The 18959-nt window shown below is 44.1% G+C and overlaps 1 protein-coding gene across 2 annotated transcripts in view; it reads right to left on the bottom strand.

The window, feature by feature from the left end:
* Positions 1-14876, bottom strand: part of LOC123371439 (stromelysin-1-like) — a 51504-nt gene extending 36628 nt beyond the window's left edge. Inside the window, exons 1-2 of one of the 2 annotated variants that reach the window (XM_045019075.1) lie at positions 14820-14876; positions 14314-14445 (exon numbers count right to left, since the gene is read on the bottom strand). In XM_045019075.1, coding sequence (XP_044875010.1) covers positions 14314-14359 — 46 coding nt within the window. In that variant the 5' untranslated portion in view covers positions 14360-14445; positions 14820-14876. Of the gene's footprint in view, positions 1-14313; positions 14446-14600; positions 14681-14819 lie in introns of those variants that run through there. The other variant, XM_045019085.1, reaches the window with a different exon arrangement.
* Between the last annotated feature and the right edge of the window lie 4083 nt (positions 14877-18959).

Genomic DNA, 18959 nt, shown 5'->3' with positions numbered 1-18959 from the left:
AAATTTAGGCACCGTGGGACTTTACTGGCAGAAACATAGGTGCCTACAAGGCGATGCAGCAGCTGAGCAGAGGTTTTGACATTTTGGACTTAGGCACCTAAATCCTTTTGTGGATCTACCCCATTGTAGCTGCAGGACAAGAGCAATGTTAAGGCTCCAGGACTCTAACACAGTGAGTGAAGAATGACCTGGCTACAGAGCGAAGGGAGGTTATATGTAAAACAGGCCTGGCAAACATGCATTATTATGGTAGTGTCCAGGGGCCCCACTCAGGATCAGGATCCTATTCTGTTGCACCTTGTCCAGACACAGTTCCCACCCCAAAAAGCTAAGAATCTAGGGCAGAAAAATGTTCACCCTGAGCAGACTAGTTATTCTTTCCTCTCAGCACCAAGCCGGTCTTATCGCTGTGCTCCCCTTATTGCTGTGCAAGTTTTAGCAAGTGTTGCTTCCTGTTACATAATAGCCTAATGCTCTGGTACAGCTTTTCTTTTACTGGGTGTGTCAGGGCTCTCACAGTCCTAGTTCCTTAACCCTTTCCTCTTGAGCAGAGAATAACTGCAACTGAAGAACACTGACTGTCTTTCTCTCCTATCAGATGGGATGCCTTAAAGGTGGTCATTTGAGGGGAATGTTTTCATTTACAACCCATCTGAAAGAGGATTGGCTGACAAAGCAAATGGCAGGGAATTCCTGGGTTAGCAAGAGACTAAAGAAGTGAGAAGTGGAAGAGACTGGAACTATAACAACTTCTAAGCAGCCTGAAGAAAATAACTAATGATTCAAACTAAGGAAGTGGACACATCAGTTAGTTCATTCTAAAGGGATACAACACCCACAGGGACAAAGCTGGGATATTCCCTGCATACAAGTTGAAAGCAATAGCAGTTTTCCATTATTAGAAATCATTCAGGAAAAGTAGAGAGGAATCTACTTGGTGTTTAAGGCTATAAGACTTAGACTCAGAGTTTAAGGCCAGAAGGCACCATGTAGATAATGGATGGTCTAGGTCAGAGGTCGGCAACCTTTCAGAAGTGGTGTGCCGAGTCTTCATTTATTCATTCTAATTTAAGGTTTTGCGTGCCAGTCATACATTTTAACGTTTTTAGAAGACCTCTTTCTGTAAGTCTATAATACATAACAACTATTATTGTATGTAAAGTAAATATGGTTTTTAAAATGTTTAAGAAGCTTCATTTAAAATTAAATTAAAATGCAGAGCCCCCCGGGCCGATGGCCAGGACCCAGGCAGTGTGAGTGCCACTGAAAATCAGCTTGAATGCTGCCTTTGGCACGCGTGCCATAGGTTGCCTACCCCTGGTCTAGATAATACTTAGTCCTGCCATGAGTGCAGGAGACTGGACTAGATGACCTCTCAAGGTCCCTTCCAGTCCTATGATTCTATGATCATCATCATCTCTGACCTCCTGCACGTCACAGACCACAGAATCTCAGCCACGCAGTCCTGTAATAGACACATAACCTCTGGCTGCCTTACTGAACTTCTCAAATCTTGGTTTAAAGACTTCAAGTTTCAGAGAATGCATCATTTATTCTAGGTCAAACCAGCAAGTGACGCAGGCCCCAAGCTGCAGAGGAAGGCAAAAAAGCTTTCTATAACACTGATAGGAGCAGGTTCTATAGAAAGTTACATTGATTAGGTGCTAGCTGCAGGGGTGGCTCTAGTAATTTCATCGCCCCAAGCAGGGCGGCACGCCGCGGGGGGCGCTCTGGCGGTCGCCGGTCCACCGGAGCCGCCTGCCGCCCTGCCGGCAAAATGCCGCCCCAAGTGCGCACTTGATGCGCTGGGGTCTGGAGCCGGCCCTGGCTAGCTGACTTGCATTTATGTAGTGAAATAGCAGCTTAAATAGCCAGCCTAGGGGCTAAAACTGGGTAATAAAATATTACTGGAGGGAATTAAAGCTAAGCAGTATGGGAAATCTACACGCCATATATCATTAAAAATGTAGTTCATGCATAATCCCGTTACTGATTTGGTTATTAATTAGGGCTGTCAATTAATCGCAGTTAACTCACATGATTAACTCAAAAAAATTAATCCCGATGAATCGCATTCTTAATCACACTGTTAAAAATAGAATACCAATTGAAATTTATTAAATATTTTGGATATTTTACTACATTTTTCATATATATTGTATTCTATGCTGTAACTGAAATAAAAAAGTGTACAAAAACAAAACAACATTGAAATTCAGAGCTTACTCAGTCCTCCTTCTTGTTCAGCCAATTGGTAAGACAAACAAGTTTATTTACATTTACAGGAGATAATGCAGCCCTCTTCCTAGAATCATAAAAGATTAGGGTTAGAAGAGATCTCAGGAGATCATCTAGTCCAACTCCCTGCTCAAAGCAGGACCAACACCAACTAAATCATCCCAGCCAGGGCTTTATCAAGCCATCCCTTTAAAACCCATTCCAGTGCTTCAACACCCTCCTACTGAAATAGTTTTTCCTAATATCAAACCTAGACCTCCCACACTGTAACTTGAGGCCATTGCTCCTAGTTCTGTCATCTGCCACCAGTGAGGGTATGTCTATACTACGGGATTATTCCGATTTTACAGAAACCGGTTTTTTAAAACAGATTGTAAAAAGTCGAGTGCACGCGGCCACACTAAGCACATTAATTCGGTGGTGTGCGTCCATGTACCGAGGCTAGCGTCGATTTCCAGAGCGTTGCACTGTGGGTAGCTATCCCGTAGCTATCCCATAGTTCCCACAGTCTCCCCCGCCCATTGGAATTCTGGGTTGAGATCCCAATGCAAAAACAGTGTCGTGGGTGATTCTGGGTAAATGTCATCATTCAATCCTTCCTCCGTGAAAGCAACGGCAGACAATCATTTCACGCCCTTTTTCCCTGGATTGCCCTGGCAGAAGCCATAGCATGGCAACCTGGAGCCCGTTTTGCCTTTTGTCACTGTCACCGTATGTGTACTGGATGCTGCTGACAGACGCGGTACTGCAGTGCTACACAGCAGCATTCATTTGCCTTTGCAAAGTAGCAGAGACAGTTACCATCTCTATTTCACTGTCTGCCATTGTAAATTGGCGATGAGATGATGATAATCAATCATTTTGCACAGTTTGCAATTGGAAATTGGCGATGAAGGTTATCAATCCTTTTGTACCGTCTGCTGCTGTCATGGGTGCTCCCAGCTGGCCTCGCTGAGGTCAGCCAGAGGCGCATAGACAAAAATGGGAATGACTCCCCGTGTCATTCTCTTCTTTATGTTTTGTCTAAAAATAGAGTCAGTCCTGCCTAGAATATGGGGCAAGTGTACTAGCGAACTAGAGAGCACAGCTGCTCCGGGTCAGAGCCCCAGAGATCCTGCAGAAATGATGAGCTGCATGCCATTCTAGGGAGTGCCCCTGCAACAACCCCACCCGTTGCTTCCCTCCTCCCCAAACCCTCCTGGGCTACCGTGGCAGTGTCCCCCCATTTGTGTCATGAAGTAATAAAGAATGCAGGAATAAGAAACACTGACTTTTTAGTGAGATAAAATGAGGGGGAGATAGCCTCCAGCTGCTATGATAGTTCAGGGAGTACAGAATCTTCTTTAGACATGAAAGGGTGGGGGGCTGATGGAGCTCAGCCTCCAGCTGCCATGATGAGGACGGTTACCAAGCATTTTGTACCATCTGCTGGGAATGACCAGGAGTCATTCCCATTTTTACCCAGGTGCCCCCAACCGACCTCACCGAGGCCAGCCAGGAGCACTCATGGGCTGATGATGATGATGATGATGATTTTGCACCATCTACCACTGGGAAGGGGATGCTGGTGTTCAGCGCTGAAGCACCCCGTCTACCAGCAGTATGCAGTAGACATAGGGTGACATTGAAAAAAGGCGAGAAATGATTTTTTTCCCTTTTCTTTCGGGGGGAGGGGAAGGGTGTAAATTGATGACATATACCCTGAAACACCCGGGAAAATGTTTTTGACCCTTCAGGCATTGGGAGCTCAGCCAAGAATGCAAATGCTTTTCAGAGACTGTGGGGACTGTGGGATAGCTGGAGTCCTCATTCCCCCCTCCCTCCCTCCATGAGCGTCCATTTGATTCTTTGGCTTTCCGTTATGCTTGTCATGCAGCACTGTGCTGAGTCCCTGCTGTGACCTCTGTCTATCATAGCCTGGAGATTTTTTCAAATGCTTTGTCATTTCGTCTTCTGTAACGGAGCTCTGATAGAACAGATTTGTCTCCCCATACAGCGATCAGATCCAGTATCTCCCGTATGGTCCATGCTGGAGCTCTTTGTGGATTTGGGACTGCATCACCACCCATGCTGATCAGAGCTCCATGCTGGGCAAACAGGAAATGAAATTCAAAAGTTCGCGGGGCTTTTCCTGTCTACCTGGCCAGTGCATCCGAGTTCAGTTTGCTTTCCAGAGCGGTCACAATGGTGCACTGTGGGATACCGCCCAGAGGCCAATACCGTCGAATTGCGGCCACACTAACCCTAATCCGACATGGCAATACCGATTTCAGCGCTACTCCCCTCGTCGGGGAGGAGTACAGAAATAGGTTTAAAGAGCCCTTTATATCGATATAAAGGGCTTCGTTGTGTGGACGGGTGCAGGGTTAATTTGGTTTAACGCTGCTAAATTCAGCTTAAACGCGTAGTGTAGACCAGGCCTGAGAACAGCCTAGCTCCATCCTCTTTGGAACCCCGCTTCAGGTAGTTGAAGGCTGCTATCAAATCCCCCCTCACTCTTCTCTTCTGCAGACTAAACAAGCCCAGTACACTCAGTCTCTCCTTGTAAGTCATGTGCCCCAGCCCCCTAATCATTTTCGTTGCCCTCTGCTGGACTCTCTACAATTTGTCCACATTCTTTCTGTAATGAGGGGCCCAACACTGGATGCAATACTCCAGATGCAGCCTCATCAGTGCCGAATAGAGGGCAATAATCACTTCCCTCGATCTGCTGTCAATGCTCCAACTTTTGTAGCCAGCATTGCAAGGTACTTATGTGCCAGGTATGCTAAGCATTCGTTTGCTCCTTTGTGCTTCCACCACCATTCCAGAGGACATGCTTCCACGCTGATGATGCTCATTAAACAATAATGCGTTAATTAAGTTTGTGACTGAACTCCTTGGGGGAGAATTGTATGTCCCCTGCTCTGTTTTACATGCATTCTGCCATATATTTCATGTTATATATATCATGTTGCCTCTATATAAATACATGGTATGCCCACATCTTGAATACTGTGTGCAGATGTGGTCGCCTCATCTCAAAAAAGATATATTGGAATTGGAAAAGGTTCAGAAAAGGGCAACAAAAATTATTAGGGGTATGGAGCGGCTTCTGTATGAGGAGAGATTAATAAGACTAGGATTTTTCAGCTCGGAAAAGAGACGGCTGAGGGGAGATATGATTGACATCTATAAAATCATGACCGGTGTAGAGAAAGTAGATAAGGAACTGTTGTTTACTAATTCTCATAACACAAGAACTAGGGGTCACCAAATGAAATTAATAGGCAGCAGTTTAAAACAAATAAAAGGAAGTATTTCTTCACACAACGCACAGTCAACCTGTGGAACTCCTTGCCAGAGGGTGTTGTGAAGGCGAAGACCATAACAGGATTAAAAAAAAAATCCTAGAAAAATTCATGGAGGATAGGTCCATCAATGGCTATTAGCCAGGATGGGCAAGAATGGTGTCCCTAGCCTGTTTGCCAGAAGCTGGGAATGAGCGACAGAAGATGAATCACTTGATGTTTTCCTGTTCTGTTCATTCCCTCTGGGATACCTGGAATTGGTCACTGTTGGAAGACAGGATACTGAGCTAGATGGACCTTTGGTGTGACCCAGTAGGGCCATTCTTATGTTCTTATAGCAGTCTCAGATGATGACCCAGCACATGTGGTTCATTTTAAGAACACTTTCACTGCAGATCTGACAAAATGTAAAGAAGGTACCAATGTGAGATTTCTAAAGATAGCTACAGCACTCGACCCAAGATTTAAGAATCTTATGTGCCTTCCAAAATTTGAGAGGGACGAGGTGTGGAGCATGCTTTCAGATGTCTTAAAAGAGCAACCCTCCAATGTGGAAACTACAGAACCTGAACCACCAAAAAAGAAAATCAACCTTCTGCTGGTGGCATCTGACACAGAAAATGAAAATGAACATGCGTCGGTTCACATTGCTTTGGATTGTTATTGAGTAGAACCCGTCATCAGCATGGACACATGTGCCCTGGAATGGTGATTAAAGCATGCGAATCAGCATTTTCCAATGAATCCATGTTTGTTGAAAAAATCCTAACCAGTTCTAGTTCTGGGATAGTGATGACATTGTAGGTAAAAAATAATAAAATTATAGATTGGAAAAAAAAATGTTGGACCTTGATCCTGGACTGCTGAAGCCTATCAGTGTTTTGCCCTTGATTTTAATAGGAGCAGGGGTAGGCTCTTATTGTCAGTCTCAACACATGGTGTTATTAAATATGGTAAATTAATTCTTGTACCGCATATGCTTCCTTCTTGCATCCTGATTAGACAGACACACAGTTTGTTGTCACAGAGTCATCAGAGACAGAGGAAGAGAGGCTAGTTCTGCAGTTATGGAGTGTATACGAAGGGCTGCTTTCCCAAGGGAAGTGATCTCGTGAATCATTTTAGAAATCAGTTCTCAATGATAAATTGCCTTCTTGGAAACATCAGCAACTGTTCTGATTATATCATCTCATCACAGTGCAAGGATGGTGTTGAGTTTATACTATTGTTAAGGTGATATGATTAGTGGGTTATGACTCAATGTACTGATAGGTCTGAAAGAATAAGCAGGCGTGCTGAGCTGGACACTCTCCATTTAAAAAAAAAATTCTCTGAGATGAGCCTGATTGCTATTTTCTTTGTAAAAGGCGCGCTATCATCCCATGCTTTTGCAAAAGAACTCATTCACCAAGTCAGCACTGACATCAAGTTTTGGGACTATTTTGTTGTACTACCCAGTATGACATGAATTGCAGAGAGCTCAGGGCACTTAAACATCTGGTTAGTCACTCCTCCTGCCTTTCATACCGCCCTTCTTCCTCCCCTCCCTCTTCCACCCTACCTTTCACCCCGCATTCCCTCTTCTCTAAGGTCCCTCTCACTTCCTTTGTCTATCTGCCTATTTAATCCTGTCCCAACAAAACTGGACCCAAACATTTTTTTAAATAATCATGACACTACCAGAACATTTGAAGGCCATCACTATTCACTCTAGATGTGTGTTATGTCCGATTCCCCAATCCTGTGTCTGTCGTGTCTAGTTAGGCTGTAAACTCTTCAGAACAGGGACTGTCTAATGCTCTGTTTGTACAATGGGGGCCCCAATTTTGGCTGGTCTTAGACACTACTGTAATCAACTGAGTAAATGCATTATAGTAACAGTCCGTCTCTGTGAACATGGAATGCATTTCCACCCTTTACATTTGAATGTTCTTTTGCCCCTAAGTGTTCATCTACATTGGGATAAAAGACCCATGGCTGGCCCAGGTCAGAAGGCTCAGGCTTGTGGGGCTCAGGCTGCAGGGCTACAAATCGCTATGTAGACATTTGGGCTCAGGCTGGAGCCCGAGCTCTGGGACCCTCCACCCTCATATGGTCCCAGAGCTGGGCTCCAATCTGAGCCCAAACATCTGCACAACAATTTTTCAGCCCCAGAGCTGAGCCCCAAGAGCTTGAGTCAGCTGACCTGGGCCACTCATGGGTCTTTTATCCCTGTGTAGATGAACCCTTAGGGGCCAAAGAACATTCAAATATAAAGGGTGGAAATGCATTCCATGTTCATTGTAGGATCCAGACCTTGTTTATATTATCACAGATATAGTCTACAATAACTGGCAGGGGCTGATCTTCAACTACTGGAAAAGTGAGTACTGGCCCCAGCTGTGTGACAGGGATATTGTGACTTTAGGGGCTGTTTTTCTTGTGAGACCTAGCAAAACCTTAGAATCTCTGCTTCTCAGGAAATTTTGACATTTTGAAGAGTCTTGTGGCACCTTATAGACTAACAGACGTTTTGGAGCATGAGCTTTCGTGGGTGAATACCCACTTCGTCAGATGCATGTCGATGAAGTGGGTATTCACTCACAAAAGCTCATGCTTCAAAACGTCTGTTAGTCTATAAGGTGCCACAAGACTCTTTGCTGCTTTTACAGATCCGGACTAACACGGCTACCCCTCTGATACTTGACATTTTGAAATTTCCCAGGAAGAGGAAATTTTAAAAAAATCCATTTCGGAATCACTGACACACAGTGCTTCCAAAACAAAATATGTTCCTCAGGACACCAGCAGCTGCTGCCTGAAACGGACATGATTCTTTTCAATTTCACTACTGTCAACCAGTCTGCACGAGTCAGAGAGTCCAAGGATCCCCCCAGACGGGTAGGCCTGCCCCAAGTCACATAGTCTAGAAGACGTGAAGTCCCTGGCACCAGATCAGAACCTGGCCTGTGATTCAATTAATATTCACCAAGCTCAACATGTTTCTATGAAATATTTCAGGATTGATGAATCAGCATTTCCCACAAAACAGGGTAAACTCCTGAGCAGCTCTAGTTCTGGTGTACTGGTGACACTGGACCACGGAAGTCAATGGGGGTTTTGCCATTCATTTTTAAGTGGCTCAGGAGCAGGCCCTTATTTGCAGTCTCAACAGAAGGTATTACCAAACATGGTAAACTAATTCTCACACCACAAATGCTGTGTGCTTATATCCTGATTAGATACACAGTTTGTTCACACACAGTCATCAGAGACAGAGGAAGTTAGGCTAGTTCTGTGGTTACAATATACATACAAGGGGATGTTTTCCCAAGGGAACTGATCTAGCAAATGATTTCAGAAATCAGTTTTTAATAACAAATTACCTGGCTTGGAAACATCAAAAACTGCTCTGATTCTATCATCTCATAGTCCAAACCATTGATCTGGACTGAAGATTGGTGCATCATGGCCTAATCCAGGAGATGATACATGGTTTAATCCAGGGGTAGGCAACCTATGGCACGGGTGCCGAAGGAGGCACGCGAGCTGATTTTCAGTGGCACTCACACTGCCCGGGTACTGGCCACCAGTCAGGGGGGCTCTGCATTTAAATTTAATTTTAAATGAAGATTCTTAAACATTTTAAAAGCCTTATTTACTTTACATACAACAATAGTTTAGTTATATATTATAGACTTATAGAAAGAGACCTTCTAAAAACGTTAAAATGTATTACTGGCATGCGAAACCTTAAATTAGAGTGAATAAATGAAGACTCAGCACAGCACTTCTGAAAGGATGCCGACCCCTGGTTTAATCTCTCATTGAAACTGAGGGTGCTCAGTTCTTCATAGAATCCAGGCCCAGTTCCTCAAAGGTATTTAGACCCCTAACTTCCATTGAAATCAATGGTAGTTAGGAGTCTAAATACCTTTGTGGTTCTGGTCTTTAGTTTCCATGGGTGGAGCATATTTTTTTCAGTAATTGGTTTGGCACTTCTCACCAATAGAGTTTTGCTTCTGTAAGGGTACAAGTGTTGTACCAGTTGAGAAGCCCGGCATTGGCAAAGCTTGTTAGTGAACAGAGCACCCCCATTTCCCTTGAGGCCACACCTCATTCCTGTGCTACACCCCAAAACCTGCTGTCTGGACACCCTCTAAATTTGCACATGAACTGGAGCTTATTTCCAAAGTGCTCCACTGCTGGCCAGGTGTCCTTTCAGACAGGATTCTCTTCTTTTCCTCTTCCTTTTCATGGGAGCGTCATGTCAAAATCCGGTTTCACTGAGGCTCAGTAAGTTTGAGCTATCCTGCCTATGTGTCTGTCTGGCCAGGAAGTTCTGCCATTTCCTATATCTTTATCATATTCTTATTTCAGCAAGATAGACCAAGGGATACAGCCATCAGTATGTTAATGGCCCTGTAAGGCACACCGTCTTTTGTCTTATGGTTATACACACCTACTGTTCTTTTTTCATTCTGCTTTGTTACATTTCACATAGTGGCTGGATTTTTCTGTTGACTCACCCTATAATCAGGTGTTGGAACCTGCAGGAAGATGCTGATTGGTTCATCTTGACTCACTGTAACAAGTGTAGCTGGTTAACTCCACTTCGGATATAAAGGGGGGGTTGTGGATGTCTCAGCAGAGGGAACTAGGCAGCCCGGGATTTCTGTTGTGTTCTTAGTTACCTTGTTTGGAAAAAACAGCTGAACCCCAGGAGATGGGAGAGTTTGACCATTTACAGCGTGTGCAGACATTACTGAGAGCAGAGTGGGAATACCACCTGCTTTAACACATACACACAAGATACATATATGGTATATGAAATAGCAAGGTTGGTATAAGGAAAATGATACTACTCCCTAGGTTGCCCCATACTTTATAAGCAGGTACAAAAAAAATTCTTGGAGAGCAGAAACTAGGGGAATTGTTCTCTCAAGCCAGTTGGCAATTAACTTCAGTTATTGATGGTTACAGAATGTGAAGAAGTTGACATTTCAGTGGGAGACATTTGGGACAAAATATCTAATAAATGGAAGTCCTCTAGTATTCCCACCATGCAGGTACTGAGGTACAGGAAAAAGACCAGCTCAATATTTCTATTTCATAATTAATTCCGTGAGACATTAAACAGGCTGTAACCCATGTAAACTCAAACATAAGAATCACAGTGCCTAGAATCTGCACATTGCCCTATTTGAGGATAAATGCCACTTGGCAATTTTAACTTTAAGGTGATCGTAAAGTCTTTTTTAAAGAGAAATGCAAAACCATTTAGGAAGATCTAAAATTGTTATTTAAAAACAAATATTTTTAAATTAGCCTATCTACAGTTCACTTGCTGAGACTCAAGTTCAGGATTCTATTAGTGGTTTTCTGTCTGTGGCTCACACACCTCCTGGGTGTGATGCTCTGTCCCATCTAGTGGCACTGAGACCACTTAGAAGAGATTAATGAGTCTGCTACATCCTTAGCTAAAAGCCATGTGACTTTTAGCTCATGCAGCAGAGGCTCAAGCATGAAGTTTCAGAAGTCTGACGTTCAGTCCTGTCGACTGGGATCTGGCGGTGTTATATGTGCAACAACCAGTTCCCCATTCTTGCCACATGAAGGACAGCAGAAAACTGCATTACTTACGGCTACACTTATTATTCCCTAACAACTCACAGTTCAGTTGCTTTTTTTACTGTCTGCTTTAAAAGGTGATGATTTATATGTTTAGTGTTTATTCCAATTAAGCTTGGCATTTATTCCATTCTCTATTTCCTTATACACAGATTAAATATGTCATAAGCCAATAGCAAATTCTCTAAGTAATATGGGTCATTTACTTGGCATTTGTCGATCTGTTGTTGTAGATGAATATCCAGCACCTTGTTCTCCAAGGTAATTTCCTCTCATCAAGTGATATGAACAACAAAGGTTAAAGTCAGTTCCTTAACATATAGCTATCTAGAAACAAACTACAAAGTTACGATGTATAAAGAATGAGCCTGACGATAATACCAGAAATATTATAGGAGTGATTCACACTCACCTGGATACTGTGTTTAGTTCTGGTCACAGAATCTCAGTTAATAGATCAGAAACAGAGGGATCCAAAAGACTGTCAGATAGATAGATAGATAGATAGATAGATAGATAGAAAAAATTTCAGATAATGGAAACAGTTAGATTGGGACAGTTTAGCTTAGCGAGGATTCAAATAAGAGGGGATAGGGTAGAGGTATATAAAATAGCAGATATTGTAAAGATAATAGGTGCTCCTAAAAGATACTACAAGAACAAGGGAGCATTCAATGAAATAGGAGAACAGATTAAAAACTGATAATGGGAATGTATAAATAATCTGTGGGATTCATTGACACAAGATATTGCATCTCTTTGAACTGAGCATTCAAAAAGGATGTGGCTAACGAGAGCATTGATATTTATTCAAGATAGAAATAAAGAATATAAACCTTGTGCATCAGCAAGCCACCACCAGACAGCTTAGGAAAGAATTTCTCCTATGAACAACTTATTCTGCAACTGTTCATTATGAAGACTTTTGCACCTTACTCTAATTAATCTGGTGGTAGCCACAGTCAGGCACAGGTTATTAGTCTAGACACTGGTATAATCTAGTGGGGGCAATTCCTATGTTTCTAAACTTTAATCCTTAGAATTTAGGCTGAAACCGCACACTTCACACTGTATTGTGCCAAGGTGTATTGTAGCAGCATGACACACAAGTCAATGTTTGGAATCCATCAGAAAATCCAGTGCAGGTACAACTAAGGCCTGGTCTACACTGGGGGGGGGGGGGAGGGGTTCGATCTAAGGTACGCAACTTCAGCTATGCGAATAGCGTAGCTGAAGTCGAAGTACCTTAGTTCGAATAACTTACCCGTCCTCACGGCGCGGGATCAACGTCCGCGGCTCCCCCGTCGACTCGGCGGTGGTGGAGTTCCGGAGTTGATGGGAGCGCATTCGGAGTTCGATATATTGCGTCTAGATGAGACACGATATATTGAACTCCGAGAAATCGATCGCTACCCGCCGATATGGCGGGTAGTGAAGACGTACCCTAAGAATGTGGTGAGAGGCAATCTTGTCACCATTATAAATGAGGTTTCCAGGGTTTAAATCAGAATCATAGAATATCAGGGTTGAAAGAGACCTGAGGAGGTCATCTAGTCCAACCCCCTGTTCAAAGCAGGACCAATCCCCAACTAAATCATCCCAGTCAGGGCTTTGTCAAGCCTGACCTTAAAAACCTCTAAAGAAGGAGATTCCACCACCTCCCGAGGTAACCCATTGCAGTGCTTCACCACCCTCCTAGTGAAAAAGTTTTTCCTAATATCCAACCTAAACCTCCCCCACTGCAACTTGAAACAATTACTCCTTGTTCTGTCATCTGGTGCCACTGAGAACAGTCTAGATCCATCTCTTTGGAACCCCCTTTCAGGTAGTTGAAAGCAGCTATCAAATCGCCCCTCATTCTTCTCTTCTGCAGACTAAACAATCCCAGTTCCCTCAGCCTTTCCTCATAAGTCATGTGCTCCAGCCCCCTAATCATTTGTGTTGCCCTCCGCTGGACTGTCTCCAATTTTTCCACATCCTTGCAGTATGGGGCCTAAAACTGGACACAGGACTCCAGATGAGGCCTCACCAGAGCTGGCGCTTCCATTTAGGTGACCTAGGCGGTCGCCTAGGGTGCCAGGATTTGGGGGGGTGGCATTTTGCCCTCGGTGGCCCCGAAGACCGGGAGCGCGGAAGGACCCCCCCACCACAGAATTGCCACCAACGACCAGGAGCGCGGAAGGACCCCCACCTAGGGCGCCAAAAACCCTGGCGCCGATCCTGGGCCTCACCAATGTCGAATAGAGGGGAATGATCACATCCCCCAATCTGCTGGCAATGCCCCTACTTATACAGCCCAAAATGCCATTAGCCTTCTTGGCAACAAAGGCACACTGTTGACTCATATCCAGCTTCTCATCCACTGTAACCCCTAGGTCCTTTTCTGCATAACTGCTGCCAAGCCATTCGGTCCCTAGTCTGTAGCAGTGCATGGGATTCTTCTTGTTGAACTTCATCAGATTTCTTTTGGCACAATCCTCTAATTTGTCTAAGTCCCTCTGTATGCTATCCCTACCCTCCAGTGTATCTACCACTACTCCCAATTTAGTGTCATCTGCAAACTTACTGAGGGTGCAGCCCACGCCAGCCTCCAGATCATTGTGAGCCTGGCTAGCTGCATTTACTTAGGGTTGAGTCAACAGCACTGCATTTGTCAAGACTGATTTTCAGAAAGTATTTCTGTTCTTTAGTTAATGCTTGTGCAGTCTCATATACACGTGTTAAACCCACATCCAATATTTATTTTGTATATCATGTGAATCATGCAGAAAATTCCCAAATGCAAAGTAGTGAGATATAAGTTTCCTTAGCTGTGTCCAACATAATGCTGCCAACCTGCCTCTGATTTCATCTCTTAGGGATACTTATATGTCCAATGGGAACAGTGACATTGCAGCATGGCATGCCAACAAAATTCATACAACCTGGTGACACTCCTCAGCAATCTGCTATTAAAGGTGAGGCTGCCCATCTGCAAGGAATGACCTCCCAGTCACAGTCTGCAAGGCCAGCAACCTATTCTCACTCACCACTGAACCAAAGCTCACTGAAGTCAATGAATAGACCCCACCCCCCTCATTGATTTCAGTGGGTTTGGAGCAGGTCTATAGATGCCTCCTAGATTATTAGTTCTTGCATAGTGCCTAGAAGGTTAGATGTTCAGGATAGTCATTACCTTGATCGATCAGTCCTTCAGTTCTCGTATAGATTACGACGATCATAACACCTCTTCCACTGCAGGGTCGTGCTGGCTGCCGTTTCCCTCAGGTTCCATTGGTTGAGAACGGCGAACCGCAGCCACTGAGAGCTGTGGGGGACCATGCGAGCGGATGGTCAACATAAACAAAATGTCTCGTGGCCCGCCAGCAAATTATCCTGATGGGCCTCGTGCAGCCCACGGGCTACAGGTTGCGCACCACTGATTAGGAGCATTTACAATTTAAAAACCAGTGTTGCACTTACCAAATAATAGTAATTACATAGAAATATAGTTAATATAACATATGAAGATGATTCTGCCATGGCAGAAGGGTGGGACACTGGCTATGGTTCTAAGGAACCCAGGTTGAGTTCTGTGTTCTGTCACAAACATCCTGTGTGACCTTGGCCTCATCACGTAGGCCCAGATCCTCAAAGATATTTAGGGGCCTGAATCCCACTTGAATCAATAGCACTAGGCACCTGATGTTCGTCCATCGTTTTCGAAGAAGACCTGATGATGTTCGTCCATCGTTTTCGAAGAAGACCTGATGATGTTCGTCCATCGTTTTCGAAGAAGACCTGATGATGTTCGTCCATCGTTTTCGTTAATATAACATATGAAGATGATTCTGCCATGACAGAAGGGTGGGACACTGGCTATGGTTCTAAGGAACCCAGGTTGAGTTCTGTGTTCTGTCACAAACATCCTGTGTGACCTTGGCCTCATCACGTAGGCCCAGATCCTCAAAGATATTTAGGGGCCTGAGTCCCACTTGAATCAACAGCACTAGGCACCTAATTAGCTTTTGAAGATTTGGGCCATAGCCTCTCTGTGCTTCTGTTCCCTGTCTGTAAAATTCAGATCACAGCACTTGGCTATTGTGAGAGAATGAATACAACCAAGATTGCGAGAAGCCCTGATGCTATGATAATGGGGACATATAAGTACCTTGGATAGATAGCATATAAGTAAGAAAATGACATGTTTTTCTCAGTTGCCTTGCCTTGAAATATTTCTCTTAGAGCAAAATGCTCCTCCATCCATCTTCTGTGTGGAAGGGTGTAAAATAGCACGAAAGGCCCAGTTAGCATTATTTGTAGAAGATTCTTTAACTTCTGCTCAGCCAATAAAGAGCTGCAAAAGGAATAATGACCTAAGCTAGTATGCATATAGCAGCAATGGGCTGGGCTTTTTAGACATTCCCAAGCAACACTGATTGAAAATCCAGTTTGCACCCTCCAGTTATCTTCTGTCACCAAAAAGGATGTTGTTGGACTTGGAACATTTGTCTGTGTGTGTGTAATGGGGTTAAATTCAGAGATTATGATATTTCTGATACTGCTTAGGAAATACTTTGTTTACAACTGCCTGGCACTGGTGTTGAAAACAGAAGGGATATCAGTGGATTGAAAAACTAAATGGACTTGCCAGTCCTTTAATGCATCTGACAGCTGCTGCCCAGACATCTCCCTCATTCCCTCAGAGGTCCGCTTGCAGCCCATCATGTAGATCCACTCTCCAGCAGACTGTAGCCACTATATCATATCCACTGTGGTTGTTCAGTAGCTTCACTAAACTCAGGCAGTTTTCCTTGCTGGAGCCCATAAAGACCATCTCTCTCTAGGAATGAGCAATAACTTTCTAATCAGCTGCCTCACTCTTACCAACACATGCATTTTATTGGTTTCACAACACTCCCACTTAGTATTTCTGTGCCTTGTCCTCTGAGAAAAGGTACCACCACTGCCATCTATTGGCTCTGTAGCAGTTTTGCATTTAGTACATTAACTGAAAAGTCTCCTTTAAATTAAAATTATTTTCTTTCTTAGTAACTGGTCCATATACCGGACCACAACTCAGCAGTTACCCCAGTTGTTGCCTTTCCAGAATGTTGCTGATTTTCAGTGAGTGCAGTATATTGGTTATATCAGTTCTATTTGTCTCTGATTTATTTTGTGAGTGGAACTGTGCTACAAACAGCTATGTTTCTCATCTAATTATATCTCTCTGTTCCCTGGCTCTAGTATGCAGAACAGAACCTTTGTCTAATGATAAATGGTTATCCAGAATATAGTCACTGTCAAGGCTGAATCCGCATTCTGTCACTTTGAGTACAGAAGGTGGGGGCCCACTAGGATTTTAAAAATCAATACTGGCCACTCCAGGCTTCTATTAAACTCCCAAGGTTACAGCTTTTCTCTGACCTTCGCTTGGTAAACGCTGCCACCACACAAATGCAAAAAAAACCCTTGGATCCAGGAAGGAGCACTTGGGAATTCCTCCCTGTGGGGTACCCTCAAGCCCTGTCACTCCCACTTCTGGGGAAGAGCTGAGAAAGAAAACAAAGGAATCATAGAATCATAGAATCTCAGGGTTGGAAGGGACCTCAGGAGGTCATCTAGTCCAACCCCCTGCTCAAAGCAGGACCAAACCCAACTAAATCATCCCAGCCAGGGCTTTGTCAAGCCTGACCTTAAAAACCTCTAAGGAAGGAGATTCCACTACCTCCCTAGGTAACCCATTCCAGTTCTTCACCACCCTACTAGTGAAAAAGTTTTTCCTAATATCGTGGTGGGAGTCTGCTACAGACCACCGGACCAGGGGGATGAGGTGGACGAGGCTTTCTTCCAGCAACTAACAGAAGTTGCTAGATCACAGGCCCTGGTTCTCATGGGTGACTTTAATCACCCCGATATCTGCTGGGAGAGCAATACAGCGGTGCACAGACAATCTAGGAAGTTTCTGGAAAGTGTAGGGGACAATTTCCTGGTGCAAGTGCTGGAGGAACCAACTAGGGGAAAAGCTCTTCTTGACCTGCTGCTCACAAACAGGGAAGAAATAGTAGAGGAAGCAATAGTGGATGGGAACCTGGGGGGCAGTGACCATGAGATGGTCGAGTTCAGGATCCTGACACAAGGAAAAAGGGAAAACAGTAGAACAGAGACCCTGGACTTCAGAAAAGCAGACTTTGACTCCCTCAGGGAACTGATGGGCAAGGTCCCTTGGGAGAATAACATGACGGGGAAAGGAGTCGAGGGAAGCTGGCTGTATTTCAAAGAAACCTTATTGAGGTTGCAGGAACAAACCATCCCGATGTGTAGGAAGAGAAGTAAATATGGCATAAAGGATAAAGGAGTTTGAGGCGCAAGTGGTGTTCTCATCTATCCTCCCTGTGGCAGGAAAAGGCCAGGGTAGAGACCGACGAATCGTGGAAATCAACGAATGGCTACGCAGATGGTGTCGGAGAGAAGGGTTTGGATTCTTTGACAATGGGATGGTCTTCCAAGAAGAAGGATTGCTAGGCAGAGACGGGCTCCACCTCACGAAGAGAGGGAAGAGCATCTTTGCAAGCAGGCTGGCTAACCTAGTGAGGAGGGCTTTAAACTAGGTTCACCGGGGGAAGGAGACCAAAGCCCCGAGGTAAGTGGGGATGTGGGATACCGGGAGGAAGCACAAGCAGGAGATTACAAGAGGGGAGGACTCCTGTCTCAGACCAAGAAAGCGGGACAATCAGCGGGTTATCTTAAATGCCTATACACTAATGCAAGAAGCCTGGGGAACAAGCAGGGAGAACTAGAAGTCCTGGCACAGTCAGGGAATTATGATGTAATTGGAATAACAGAGACTTGGTGGGATAACTCACATGATTGGAGTACTGTCATGGATGGATATAAACTGTTCAGGAAGGACAGGCAGGGCAGAAAAGGTGGGGGAGTTGCGTTGTACGTAAGAGAGCAGTATGACTGCTCAGAGCTCCAGTATGAAACTGCAGAAAAACCTGAGTGTCTCTGGATTAAATTTAGAAGTATGAACAACAAGGGTAATGTAAAGGAAATTAGCTGTTGCTACCAGCTAATCAAACAACATGCACAAACCTCTTAAGACATCAAAAATCCAATCCTGTTCTTAAAAAAGGTAAATCTTATGAAAAACAGAAAAGGAAAAAAATACATCTGGAACTTAGGCTTTTGCTAGATTTTAAAAGAGCAATTCCAAAAATTTTAAGCCCTCAAAATAGCTTTCTTGGGGTTTAGCTTAATGATTGCAAGCAAACAAAAGCATCTGGAGTTAGCACAGAGGAGTCCACAAGCCTTAAAAAATAAACAGAAATAAACCTAATCACTTCTATTTAAACATGCTCTGTCCAATGATTTCTTCTAACTGCAGGACCTGAAAACTCAATGTAACCTTGAATCAATCAGTGAAAGCTGGGTTCTTTCTGGCACATGGATGATGTAACTTGCTCTGGGCTTCCTCTGCACCCAGAGAGCTTTTCCAGCAGCAAAAACTGGAAAAAAAATTGAGGAATTCCCAAGTGCTCCTTCCTGGATCCAAGGGTTTTTCCAGCAGCCAACAATAGCCTGAGCACAGCAGTGCTCCCACCATGCACAATTTCCCAGGTTACACTCCCAATTCCCCATGAGGTTATTGAGGTGAAGTTTAATTATATCAGAAGACTGAAGTCTTTGTATACAGAGCACTGAATTTTCTTGGAGCACCATGTTTTGAAAACTTCTCTATGCCATTGTGCACTGCATGAATAGAAAATCATGTACCCACACTGCCTGCTGAATGTTCTTCACATTTAAGGTGCTTGGGTCATTGTATTTGGTGGATGA

The sequence above is a fragment of the Mauremys mutica genome, chromosome 1 (assembly GCF_020497125.1).
Source record: "Mauremys mutica isolate MM-2020 ecotype Southern chromosome 1, ASM2049712v1, whole genome shotgun sequence".
NCBI lineage: Eukaryota > Metazoa > Chordata > Testudines > Geoemydidae > Mauremys > Mauremys mutica.
The sequence above is the reverse complement of the archived record's forward strand: the minus strand, read 5'-3'. Positions and strand labels throughout refer to the sequence as shown.